The 14,083-nt window shown below is 42.0% G+C and overlaps 1 protein-coding gene across 3 annotated transcripts in view; it reads left to right on the forward strand.

Annotated features, from left to right (window-relative positions):
- The window catches only part of PEPD (peptidase D), a 143,148-nt gene that overhangs the window by 20,217 nt on the left and 108,848 nt on the right, over positions 1–14,083 (forward strand). For all 3 annotated transcript variants that reach the window (XM_053952645.1, XM_053952647.1, XM_053952648.1), the window contains 3 exons: positions 2,365–2,428; positions 4,426–4,473; positions 6,108–6,169. In XM_053952645.1, coding sequence (XP_053808620.1) covers positions 2,365–2,428; positions 4,426–4,473; positions 6,108–6,169 — 174 coding nt within the window. The remainder of the gene's footprint in view (positions 1–2,364; positions 2,429–4,425; positions 4,474–6,107; positions 6,170–14,083) is intronic.

A 14,083-nucleotide genomic window follows, 5' to 3' on the forward strand; every position in this document is an offset into this window, starting at 1 on the left:
AAGAAGTGAGGCAGAGCTGTGAGCGCTTCAGAGAGGAGCTGAGGAGTCTGGCTCTCAAGTTCGTGCTAAGAGTCTTGCTAACTTTTGAGATAGCAAGAGGAAGATGAGCAGGGAGGTACACATCTGGGAATCGTGGCAGCTTGTCATTAGGTGTGATGAAGGCAAAAGTGTCTCAAAGATGACCTAGTTTAACAACTGAGGGAGAGGATGGAGGATTGTGGGAAGCTGCTATTCTCTTTCTCTAAGAGAAAAATTCATCAGCCTTGAAAGAATGATGAGCCACTTTTGTTCCTCAAAAGAGTCATAGTGTACATGAAAAGAGATGTTGGAGGGATTAAAGCTGGAACGGATTAATATTAACCATAACCAAAGAATTAGATTAGTAGCTGTGTGCTGTAGGCTACACAATTATAGGAGGCAACTAGCAACAACAAGAACAAAAAAGTTGAGAAAGAGCTTGTGAAAGGAAATAAATTTTCTTATTGGAGTGATGGAAAATGAGACCTATTCTTACTTTAACTGCATTAAATGAAGTGAATAAAATCCAGCACACTTGGGGGTATACTTCTATGAAATATTTACTTTGCAATAAATAGTTCTTTGATTTAAACAATGCAGCTAATTATAAAAAGGTGCTTTGGATGTATTGCTCTAAAGAGCATACATTACCATAAATTACCATTGGCCATACATTAGTTTTACAGCTGGGATTCTTCTGATACCAGATGAATTGGTTAAAACTATAAAAGAGAACACAACTGGAAGGTGCTAAATCTGTTCATCATGTTTCTGGATTATTAAAATACTTAAGTGTGTGAGGAATGCAGGAAGAATAAGGAGATGCTTGTAGGAGAAACTGAGTATGCAAAAGTTGGAGGTAAGGCTACTATAATATAGAGGGTATATAAAGATTAGAGGATATAGTGGGTTTTTTTAAAATTTTATGTGAGATAAGCCAAGGAGAAAAGATAAATGGTAATTGCTTAGAAATACCTGTCACTGATAGGAAGAGTCAACACAAGGAGTATTGCAAAAGGGAACATAAAATGAGATAGTTTTGTGTTACTTTTGAGTAGTACTTTCACAGATAATAAATTTTTTAAAATCAGTGATTTTCTGCTTGAGAACACCATAAACGGTTTCATGTTGTTCGTGTCACAGCCCAGTACTGTTTGAAGCATGAAGAAATGTAAGTGATAAAGAAGCACACAAGATAAAAAAATGGACATTAGGCAGTGCTGCAGCCTCCTGGTACTGCCAGCAGCTCTGGCACGTGCCTGTGGTGTGGAGCAGCTCCTTGAGGTGCTGTTTGCCCCCCACTTCTGATGGTCCTCTCTGCAAGGGTTAGAAATGTCCTTTGGCCTCCAGCCTCATTTATTCTTTCCCCAGATGGTTTTGTGCTTTTGTTGTGTAATGTTTATGTAGCTGAAGCTTTGGTCCTGCCCACACCTCTTGCTCTCCCACTGTTGCTCAGGAAGCAAAATGCACAGGATCCTCCAAGCTCCAGCACCAGGCATGGGGCTTTTCCTCCCATTTTCTTTACTCTGAAAGTAAAGAAATGTTTTTTTCGTGGAAGGATATAAACTGGGTGATTTTATTATTTTGAGATCACATTTTCAGGATTTCAGTGTAGGGCACATGGAGATTTTAATCAGAGACTGAAGTCTCCTGAATAACTGTCTGCTACCATACAGCGAAGGAATGATCAACAGTACAGCCACTGGTACAAAAGACAGCAGGAGAGCCCTGGAGCGACTGACTACAAGCAGATCCTTCACATTCTTCTTGCCTTTAGAAAAATGTCTCTGGCTGGATATCAGGAGAAAAGAGTAGAAGAGATTTAGTTTTGAACATGGAGCTGTAAAGTTGCCCACTCTATTGTGGATCTCTGGTGTCCTGAGGAATAGAGACAGCAGAGCCCATGTCTTAATAACCCTCAGTCTGCTAGATGGTTACCAGGGTAAAAAAAATGAATGTTTTATTCACTCTTTGAATGTAACACAGGGCAGGCTGGTCTTTTGTTATTTCCACATCCTTCCAAAGTTTGATGAGTTGGAAAGTTTTGTATAAGTGGCATGGCAAAAGTCCCTAACAAAACTGTCTTGTATAGAATGGGAAAAAAACACTTTTGTTCTAAGGAGACTGTGCTATCAGCATGGACTGGATTAAAGCACACTGATTTTTGTAGCTGTGGCAACTTTCTGTGTAATCTCCTATTTTGAGAAATAAAGATAAGATTAGTAAAACATTCCTCATATCTGATTCTATTGTTGTGATAGTAAAGAATATTATTTCTTTGTCTGTGGCCTTATTAATGTAAGAGCAAAGCTAAACCCAAATATTTCTTTTTGTTGTTTTCCAAAGGATTCATCCCCCTGAATTTTTCAAGAACAAATATGCTGTGGATGAAGCCCACTATGTGACTGAGGTGAGTTGGCTGTGTCTCTGAATATTTTTTTCTGTGAATACAAAATCAATGAGTGGCAATGACTTTGCTTAATTTTAGTCCCCTTCTTACTGTATGTCTCCTGACTTGGTGGGATCTTCTCTCCCTTCCCTGTTACTGGAAAATGTCATTTTATCTTACAAAGCACTTGTAAATTTAAGGCTGCTCTTTTGATCTGAACATAGTTCTTAGTCCAAAGGCAATCTCATAAATGTGTTCTGTGCATGATGAGACCTGTCAGTGTGTGGCTTTACCCAACTAAAACATGTTGCTAAATACATTTTTTTTAATGCCTTGGAGATTTGTGGAGATTGCTGTCAAGGAGGTTCCAAGTCCTAGCTCAGACTTAGGAGCCTACATTCATTTTATGCCTCCAAAAAGCTGTTGGGAAAGGCTGCCTCCCTCACTCTTATTTTCTACAGAATCATCCTATTACTTGAATAAGCAAATATATTCACATTTCTGGGTGCAAGTGTGCCTTGCTTAGTTAGGTTTCTGATTTAATTTCTGAGCAGTTGTTTGTACACTTGTGCACCTGGCCAGCAATTGTTTCTGTGGCAGGAAGGCCCAGCAGGTGAGGACACTATTCCTGCCAAGCCCTGTGTGTGACTTTCATGGAGAGCAGCTTGAAGAAGACTCCTCTGATTCTTCTGTTCCCATAGAGCACTAACTCTGACTCTCTAGACTAAAAGTTTTGCTCTCATCAGCTGTGAGGAGGTTTCATTTAATTTTCATAATGAGTCCAGCAATAAAGTAAGGTTTGATCTGTATGTCAGAAGCTGGGAAGGGAGGGAGCTGTGGAGAGGTTGATTGTGTGAGTTGGAGTCTTGTAGTGTTCAGGTGCTCCAGTGCTCATCTGTCTGATGGTGAAAATTGCAAGTGGCAAATACATTTTTATTTTTAAAAATCAAATTCACCTTAATCATTTTGGGTCACTTTCTGTCAACAAATGTCTTTATTGCATTTCTATTTTCTGCTTTTTTACTGCTTAAAAATTTCATTGATGGGAAAAAGAGCTCTTTATGTGAACCAGTAAATAAATTTAAAAATCAAGGCTGCTTTTGACCTGGACTGCATGTATTGAAGTGGGAAGCTGTTGAAGCTTGCAGCATAACTGTTCAGCTCTTAATGGTTCCTTCAGCTTTTGCCTTTTTGCCAAGGAATTGGTTTTCCACCATCAGGACACCAGGGGCCTTTTTTTATAGAATAGCTTTACATCAATGAATGACCAATGTGTATAATTGTGTTATCCTGATATTTCATGGGATTAAAAAATGAAAATAAATAAAGGGTGGAATTGATTTTTTGAGCTTCACTGCCATATACTTTCTTTTGTTAATGTTAGTAGTGTACTATTAAGGTGGTTTAAAGTTGATAGAATATTGCTCCATGAAGCTATGTCATGTGTTCAGTGCCTCAAGATATGTGTAATTCAGCACCCACCCTTCTGCAGCTGCTCTGAAAGCCCAGCACTCTACAAGTCCAGTGATTTTGTTCTCAGTTTGTGAATGTTTGAAGGAGGCTGAAGGAGCCTAATAAAAGGATTGGTCATTAGAAGTGACCCAGTGAGAATAACAGTAAATATTCTTGGCTAAGCATTTAGCACATTGTAACATAATAACATTAATGCAAATATGTGCAGAATAGAGCACCCTGATGTTCCTTATTTCTGTGTGACATTACAACTTTTTTGCTCCTATGTTGTGTCTTCCTAATGATGACAATAGACATGAGTTATAATTGGTATTTATGTCTTTAAAGGACACAATGAACTTGATTACTGTCAATATTTTGCATTCTGCTGTCTTTTGTTGCATGTCTCAGGTAATGCTACAATATCTGAAAGGTAGCAGAGGAACATTTTTGTCTTTGCAGCTCATTTACTTTATGTACAGTGAATATTGATGAAATTGGTATCAATGTGGTTATATGGAAGAAAAAAAAAAGACAAATAACAGTAATCTAAACCCTCTTTTTAGATATCCAGTGTATTGGCTTCGAAGAAACCTGCTGTACTTCTCACTTTGGTAAGTCATATTTGGAAAGTACTAAATTTCTTCAATAAGGATACCAGTTTATGCAGCATTTCTTTGCACTGTCATTCTCTATTTTTTCCTCCCCATCTTACACCAAATTGGAGGTCACCTGAGTAGAACAATCTAGTCTTCTGGCCCCCCTATGGTATCAAGATTTGTAGCCTCAGGCCTCATCCCATCTGCATTCTGTCTGCCAAAAGCTCTATTGGTTTTCTGGTAAAACATGACAAGCTTATCGACCACGATGGCTTCCAGCCTACCTTCACTGACTCCAAACTCCTTTTTCCTTTCATGCTGTTCTGGCCATATCATGAGCATGTTTGGGCCTTTCTGTGGGAATCCCACAAGGATTCAGTGAATACTTTTTCTGCATAGAGTGGTTTAGTAAGAACAGCTTCTGGGAGGAGTGAGGCAATATCAAATGTATGCTAAGTATTATGAATGGTGCTTGCTTATTTCTTGGGAAGAAGCATGAATGAGTGGAGGTGAAGACTGCAAGTTTCTCCTTCCCATCACCTCTCTCCCAAAAGCTCCCCTGCTTTACAGGTGTTTTGTAAACTCCAACTATGTGTTTTATTGTCTCTAATATTTATAAAAAATATTTGCTGACTCTGAGCTTTCCCTTACAGCAGATGCAGTTGCAGCTCCTGGACTTCTTGTTTCCCCATGATAGAGACCAGACAGAAATCATAACAAAAAAATCCTTCCTTAGAAAGTTACATGGCCTCAGATCTGAATTCTTTATTCATTAGGAACAGAGAACCTAAATAGTTTTCAGTCTTTCTTTCACTTATATTTGTATACACACATATACTCTTAAAAGATGCCCCTATGGCTTAATTTCATGTTCTTTAAGAGAAATGAGAGAAATGGAATGTTTGACTATCTTGTGCTTCTTACTGTGCATTTCTTCACATAGAGTTGTTGAGTAGTTATCACTCTGGGAGCATCCTGTTGTAATCAGGAATTTTCATATAATTTGTGGCTGAGAGGAGGGTGCTGTGGTGCTTTCACATTCCTCCCACTGCTGTGAAGTATTCAGAGAAGGGAAGAGCACTTCTCTGTCTGCTGCTGAATGGAAACCTGGTCCTCTCCTCCTGTGGTCTCGTTCCAGAACTGCTGCTCTGCAGGGTTCCCCAGGCACATGTCAGACGTGTTCATCTGCTGTGTGGCAGCCAAAATACTCTTGCTTGAATGGAAAGCTGTAGGGGAGCAGCAAGCAAATTTAAATAGTGACATTGCCAAGGCAGGGCATAACAATTTATTTTAATATTAAATTACTTTAGAAGAAACTTTGCCTATTTTTCATTCTCTTGCCCTGTATATATTATAGGTCTCACACCTCTCTCTCAAGACATAAGGGCATTAGAAATCAAAGCTTGTCTTGTTCCTAAGCAGCACATCCTGACCTGAGTTCTGTGCTGCTCTCCTATGGAACTAATTATTTCTTATATTGAACTGTGTTTGAACAAACAGCTGGGGGATTTTATTTATAGTGATTCAGGTAAACTTATGTGTAAGTTTTCCCAAATACTTACTGCAATCAAGTTCTCCCCATGATTTAAATTTTAAATACACGTGTTTGGCTCAGAATCACAGTCCTTTTTAATCTTTTTTTCTCCCAGCGTGGTGTTAATACTGATAGTGGAAATGTCTCCAAAGAAGCTTCCTTTGAGGGGATCAGCCAGTAAGTGACACAGCTTTTTTGTACATTAATTGTTACATGGTTATGTTGAATTCATTTTAAATTTCAAATTAAATTACGTTTTTTCTTGATGAAAGGATGTTGAATGGCAGATCAGATGCCAAATAAAGAAGTTTTGATACATGTTTCTAATGACTTGAAATACAATTGGGGTTTTTTTTTTTTGAAATCTCTCTTGCATCTAAGTTAATCCAGATTTTCTCTTTGTCTGTGTTTATACTGTGGCTATTTAAAACCAAATAGACCCATCCTCATATATCCATTTCCACTTTTGGGAATGGAATATTTGTTTTTCAGATTGAAGAAAAATTAATCTTTAAGAGTAGCCTCTTTTTCTTACTAAGTTCCTTGTACATTATTAATGGATTCTGGTAATGCACAGTCTTCTGAAAAAATGTTACAGTGTAAAATAAATTCACAAATCACATAAAAAAGGGATAATCATTTCTCTGTCTAGATGTGAGCTTTTAGTGTCCCTTGGTGCTGTCTTTTTACGAAGTTTGGCTACTAGTGAGGTGAAAATGTCTTCCTGCATGCAGTATTTTGAAAGGGCAGTAAATAGAAATACATCACAGCTTGCTCTGGGTTGTGAGGATGTTGGCCTCAATTTATAATGAAATACAACTGTCTGTTCTGTTACGCTATCTTTTAAAGAAGATCATTTTCTGGTTTTAGCTCAAGTGTATGGCAAAAAAGAAACAGACCACCCTCATTAAAAAGCCTTTTAAAATAAGCATTTGTGCTGAGATGTTGATCATTGTGTTGATCATAGGTGTCTCCTAGGCACCTCACTGTATTTTTTCCCATCCTCCTCTGTCAGCAGCATGTTAATTGTACAGTGAGGATGGTAGGGCACAGACTTTGCTGCGAGTCTGGGCACTCATTTGTATAATCTGAGCATGCTTTTCTGCTGGGATTGTTTCTTTGTGTCAAGTGATCTGAAATCTGGAATCTGATTTCATAATTACTTAGTTCTCCCCTCTGTATCCTAAATGGGAGTTTAATGGTTCTGTCAGGGATATTGGGAACAAGGTGCCAGGCTTTTAGACACCTTTTGCTGCCCACTGAGTTAAATATGAAGTATGCCACAATACATGCAGGTCACTTCTAACGAGTGTTTGGTGTCCTCTCTGCTGCTACAGCCAGTGTGAGTTCTGTTGCTTTGTCCAAGTAGATGGTCATCTTACACTCTCCACATACAGGCAGACTCCAAAATCTGTGTGGAGCAATATCTCCAGTTTTACCTGATACACTTCCACATGAAATACAAACAGTTATTAGCTTCACCAGCAATTCTTTATTGCAATGATGTACAAAAGTTTGTTTGAACTACCAAAACCCCCTTTTTTACCCTGAATTTCACTAAACTCAGTTTAAATAGTTTAATTAGTAGCCTATTCACTAGTCAACATTAAGTTAGGAAGCCACTCCATTTAGCACTTCATTTGAGATTTTAATAGTGTGTCCCCTACAACACTGAATGGTATTTAAGCATTGGCTTCTCAGTTAGTGCTGAACATGCTGTCTGTGTGCTCCAGGAGGAGTGCTTCTCCATTCCTAGCAGGGATTTCCAGCTATCAGCAGATATTTCTCTTTGAGACTTGGCACATGTTCATCCCTCTGCACCCCTAGGCACTAGGTCATTCATTTGCTGCCTTGGACAGGTCTGGTTGGTACCTTCCCCTCCCAAGCTCACAGTATGGAAGAGCATGCACTGATTTTGTTATTGGATCAACTCCCCTCTTCTGACAGAGACCATGCCTTCAAACCACTTGTCACTCCAGTCTTTCTTTGATCTCCCTGGTTCTGTTTGTGTCTTCTCCCGGGCTGTGGTGGCTCTGGTGAGCTCATGCTTGGTCCACGTGCAGGGGATAACTGGTGGTCTGGAGGAGGGGGTGAGCTTCCTTTTAAACTGCTTGCCTCAGAATTTTGTAACTGTCTGTATAAACCAATTCATTTCATATTTGGTTTCAATACAGACCCAAACCAAATTCAACTTTCCTGCTTTCCTGTTTCTCCACCTCTCCTGTAGCAAATGTCTCCTTTATAGAAAGATATATTTCAGATGTATTGATTTCTTCCAAGAGGATTACACCCAGATCAATGTGTTCCTTCAAGCTGTGCTCCCTCCTGCCTGCCTGTGCTCCCTCCTGGCTGTGCCTTGCTGGTGCTCTCAGTCCTCAGCTCAGCCAGTCTCTCCCCTGGCCATGATGCTCTATTTTATGCCTGATCTCCGGTTTGTTTTGTTTTCTGGCTTCCTGACCAAGATCTAATTTCTTGCTAGGACCATTTTGTGTTCTTGCTCCCATATGTCTTTTTCTCTCCTAGGCTGACCTGGCCCAGTGGGGGTGGGGGTGTAGGGGGTGTTTCATGATGGATAATAATGAAAATAATGTCTTGATTTCCTGAAAAAGGTCAATCTTGCTCTCTTTGCAGGCTGTTCATCTGCTTCTGTCAGAAACTGTCTTTTTCTTGCCCTAGTGATGTTGCTTCCCTGCCTTACTTTTTTAACCTTTTGAACTTCTTCTGGAGCATTATTACCTAAGCTATTTGGTTAATTTTTCTACTGTCATAAATAGTCATTTGAGACAAAATGACAGCTGTGGTCGTGGATTATTCCTGTGCCCTGAGGATCACCCTGAAGTTATTTTTGTCATGCTAGCAATAGCTAAGCTTGATTCTATCCTGATTATAGAATCTATAGTGGTGAATTATTTCATGGTTTCCGTTAGTTTGGCTCTCTCATATAGCAAGGGATGTTGCCCTTCAGAAAAGCTGGTCTGTTGCTGCAGGCTGTGGGAACAGAGGCCAGTGGTACACAGAAAGTTCCCTGCTCAGCAGAGGGTCACTGAGGGACCAGCCTGGGACAGGGATTGAGACAGGAGACCTGGACCATGTCCTGGCTGCTCCTGGTAACTCTCCTCAGGTCAGCTCTGTTTGCAGCTCTTCAGAATCCTGCAGAAGGGGATCACTCACTTGCCCCAGCAGGCTGAAGCATAGAAGGCAGATTTCCACAGTAGTTCTAGTGCTTTCTTTTCTAGAAATTCATATTTCTATTTGCTAATAGAGGCCTGTTCTGTATTTGCAGGTTTTTTCCCTAATTCATGGATCCATTCTTCAAATGTGCAGGATTTTCTTTAATCTAATCATGTCAGTTATTAGGCCTTGTAAAAATGCTTTGAGAGGATGTGACTCACCGTACAGAAAATGTATTTTTAACCTGTAGGGTTGAACACTAATGTGCCATATACTTTAAAGCACTGTTGACTAAATCTTTGCTCACTGTGTTGGCAGGGTTTTTTTCACCCTCAGAGTCAATTGAGGTAAATGATGGACAGTTTAAGCAATGTACCTAATGTTTAAAGTTTTGCAGTGAATTCCTCCTTTCATATTGGATAGCCAAATCAGTTCATTTGGACAAAGAATCTCCATGTTGAAGAAGAGAAGAAAATTCTAACATTGTGTATCAATATGTTTTAGATTTTTATCACTGTAGACACACACAGTATAGTCATTAAATTGACAAAAAGAGGTCTCATTATACAGTGCTTTTATATGGGAGGTGTAGATTTCTAGGGTTATTTTAACTAATGAATTTGTCTTGCATGTGAAAGGACAACTCAGTATGAAATCAATTTGGACATGCCTTAAAGTGTAGTATTTCTTTGTTCTGCATTGATTAAATGGGAGCACTAATATGTTACAGATTACAGCTGTAGCAAATGCCAATTTGTTTTCTTCCTCAAGACCACATATCTCATCATCTAAGTATTGTCAATTTGCAAATTGCAGAAAAATGTAGAATTAGATTGCACTGCCTAATCCTCCTAACATGAGGATAGTACATGTTTTGTTACGAGTAAGTTGTTTGCTGTCTAGTGAGATCAAAACTTTGCTGGGAGGCCATGGTCAGGGGATTTTATGTAGGGTTTTGTGCCCAAATTATGTGAATTAAACACCATTTGTATACTCATACTGTTGGTGGTGAAAAGCTGTTAAGTTTAAGCAGTAACTTTCAGGATGTGGTTGGTTTGTTTAGCTGCCTTGCTGGTAGATGTCCTGGTGCTGGCCAGGACAGGGTTGATTTTCTGCAGTGTTCAGGAGGGGGCATGGCCAGGACCCAGGTGTTGTTCTGTCCCAGCTCATCTCAGGGCTGGGGCTGGGGAAGGGACTCTCTCTTGCTTTGGAGAAGAAGGATGTTCCTTCCTGCAAAGAAATGTGGTGAGCAGAATGGTCCCATTTGGTGTTTTTTTTTTCTTGTCAGGGGTTTTCCATGTAAATATTTTCTTTGACTTACACCTTTTGTTCTTAATTTTGTTGATGTTGCTCTTCATTTTCTTATTTCATTGCTGTTTCCAGAAAATTATTCTTGTCTCAACCCATGATCTTTGCCTTTTGTACTTTCACTTGGAGGGGGAGGGGAAGCAAGTGGCGCTGTGATTCTAGTGGGAGCACTAAAGAAAGAAAATGGGATGACTTTTGAAGGACTAGTCTGCTCCAAAGGTTTGAAAGTTCACCCCTGAACAGTTACCGGACCCTGTTAAAGTGAAAAAGTACGTGACAGCAGAAAAGCTGTGGCAATTCCAGAAAGGCACAAAGTTATGCAATATGCTGGGCTCTGGCTGTGATTTATCAGACACTAGACAGCACCCTCAGGGGCAGGAGGAGGAAAGCAGAGCAACAGGTGCTGTGAGCATTTCCAACTGCAGCTGAGCCAGAGGAACAACCCATGCTGGGAGCAGCTGCACCTGTACAGAAATCCAAGACAATCCATTTGCATAGTGAGGGATGAAGAGGAAGCAGGGCTCTCACAACAGGAGGAACAGGCAGAGCCAGGGATAATCAGATCCCTATCCCCAAGTGAGCTGGGAGATGTGCAAAAAGATTTCAGCTACCAGTTGGGAGAGCCCTATGTAACCCAGCTGTTCTGGTGCTGGAATATTGTGGCCCACAATATGAAATCAAGGAGTGAAGCCAAGTAGCTGGGGTCCCTGTCCCAGGATGTGGAATTGACCAGGGGATTAGAAAATGAGCAGAAACTCAGTCTCTGGAGTCAATTCCTGTCAAGCATGAGGGAAAGGTATTCTCTCAAGGATGGTGTAATAATGCAAAGAGAGAAGTGGAACGCCATGGAGCAGGGTATCCAGTACCTGAGAGAGTTAGCTGTGCTGGAGGTACTCTGTAAGTATTCAGAGCAGTCCCCTACAAATCCAGATGACATCCAGTGTACACAGCCATGTGGCAGAAGTTCCTATGGAACCTGCCATTGCTGTGTGCCAACTCACTGGCAGTGAGGTCATGAAATAAGAACACTCAGTGGATAATTTGGTTATCAAATGCAAGCTATATGAAGAAAGTATTTCTTACCCAGCACGGTTCTGCATTACATCTGTGGAAAGACTGTCCAAGGATATCCAACAATTTAAAGAGGACCACCAAAAATTTAAAGTGTCCCATGCCCTGCCAGTACAGACCAGTCATATTGGGAACAAGTCTCAAGACTTGCTTGAGAGAGAGGGGACACACCATGAGGTAATCTGTGGTTTTACCTGCATGATCACGGAGAGGACATGAGGAAGTGGGATGGAAACCCCACCCCTGCCCTGGGAGCACAGGTATGTGAGTTGAAAGGGGGAACAAACACCACAGGAGATTAGTCAAGGATAAGAGCAGCTCCAGTTTCCAGTGGGCAAGTCCTCAGACAGAAGGGCTGATGTTACTTTTATCAATTGGCACTGAAGCACAGCTCCTCTGGCAGCCCGAGTGCCAGTGCTGGGCTTGATGTTCAGAGGAGAAGTCCCTTCCACACATCCTGGCCCTGATGCCGTGTGGAGTAAGTGATGGCTCTGATCACACAGCAGCCTTGAACAGGAAACCCCAATTGCCCAGGGATCTTGAAAGTTACCAGGAACTGGCCTGAGGGTGAAAATTTCAGGTTAGCATCATAAGAGGAGGAGAAGGTGACGTGCTGAGGAGGCCCCACCATGTACTCAGCTGCCAGAAAAGGAACAGCAATGCGCTCTCTTCACTGCTGTGCCACAGAGATAACTGAGAATGGAAAGCTGCTGCATGCAGTCCTACACCATGAGCCACAAAAGCTCTTGAGGGACGAGGTGGATCCAGTCAGGCTGCAGAGCTCCAGATGGCCTTGGATATCACTGAAAGAGAGAAGTGGCCAACACTACCTCTAGACTGGCTCGTGGGTGGTGGGAAATGGCCCGTGGGGGTGGCTGGACTGGTGGGAAAAGAGCAGTTGGCAGCAGAGAGGGGAAGCCCATGAGGGCTGCTGAACTGTGGCAAAACATCAGCGCCGGGTAGAGAACGTGGCTGCCAAAGCCCTTCCTGTAGGGCTGCTGGAGGACATCACAACAGCAGACAGGTGGATTGGGCTGCCAGGTGAAAGGGTCTCAGGTGGATCTGGACTGGTAAGGCTGAGTTATTTCTGGCTTGGTGGGCCCATGACACCTCAGGTCATCAGGGAAAAGATGCAACATCCAGATGGGTTTGTGATCGAGGGGTGGCTTTAACCACAGACTCCATCTCCCAGGTTATCCATGACTGAAAGGTGCACTGCAGCCAAGCAGGGCCAAAGGGGTAAAGCCTCTGTGGTGTGAGGGACACTGGTGGGAATATAAATAAGGGGAGGCCTGGCAAATTGATGGCATCATGCTCCTGCCAGAGCCACCAAGGCAAGCTCTGCGTGCTGACAATGGTGGAAACACCACTGGATGGCTGGAGATGAATCCTGCGCCTCACACCACTGCCTGAGGCAGAGTCCTTGAAAAACAAGTCCTGTGGTGACATGGCACCCCAGAAAGAGCTGAGTCAGGCAGTGGGACTCATTTCTGAAATGTGGCCAGAGAGCCCAGGACTGGGTGGGTGTTTCATATTCCCTGTCACAGACCTGCCTCTGGCAAAGGGGAATGCTGCAATGGACTGTTCCAAACCACACTGAAGACAGTGGGTGTGGGACCTTTGCACACTGGGGCCCACATGTAGCAGAGGCTGCCCGGTTAGTTTTCACTAGAGGCTCTGCCAGTGGAGCTGGCCCTGCTCAGTCCTTAGCTCCACGTACCTTAGCAGGGGATAAAGTCCCTGCGATGCTTATGAGAAAGGTGTCAGGGAAGGCAGCGTGGATTTGTCCTGCCTCAGGCAAAGGCAAAGCCATGTGTGGGACTGCTTTTGCTCAAGGACCTGGGTGCACTTGGTGGGTGATGAGGAGGGATGGGGAAACATGATATTCACCTTGAGGGGATTTGATTTTTGGGTGAGAACAGTTTGTAATGTTGAATTGTATAATATTGATTGCTGATTGACACTGTCACTGTGTGCCATTACTACCAAGGACAGTGAGCATGGATTGCTCCCAGTTGTGAGCTCCTGGTGCAGCAGCCAGCAGACAGCACACCAGCTTTCCTGACCTGGGTGACATCTAGGATAGATAGAACACACAGCCATGGACCCAGATGTTGTTTACACCCCTTCATGTCGTTGCTGGGGCCAGGAGGAAGGGACCCTCTTGCTTTGGAAGAGAAGAGTGTTCCTTCCTGTTGAGAAACATTTTGGGCAGAACAGTCTGGTGTTTTCTTTATTGTTGGGGTTTTTTTCCATGTAAGTTGTTTCTTTGTCTTATACCCTTTGTTATTAATATTGTTGCTGTTACTGTATGTTTTCTTATCTCATTGCTGTTTCCAGTAAATTTGTCTTATCTCAACCCATGATCTTTGCATTTTGTGCTTCCAGTTGGAGGGTAAGGGGGCAAGTGAGTGGCAGTGATGCTGTAGTTTTAGCAAGAGCACTAAATTGGACAATACTATCCCTAAACCACAACAGTAAGAGTAAGTAAGAGTGAAGCGTGATTTCAGTCATTAGCCTTTGAAGTCTCACAGTTATAAA

Source organism: Vidua chalybeata, chromosome 11, assembly GCF_026979565.1.
Source record: "Vidua chalybeata isolate OUT-0048 chromosome 11, bVidCha1 merged haplotype, whole genome shotgun sequence".
NCBI classification, from domain to species: domain Eukaryota; kingdom Metazoa; phylum Chordata; class Aves; order Passeriformes; family Viduidae; genus Vidua; species Vidua chalybeata.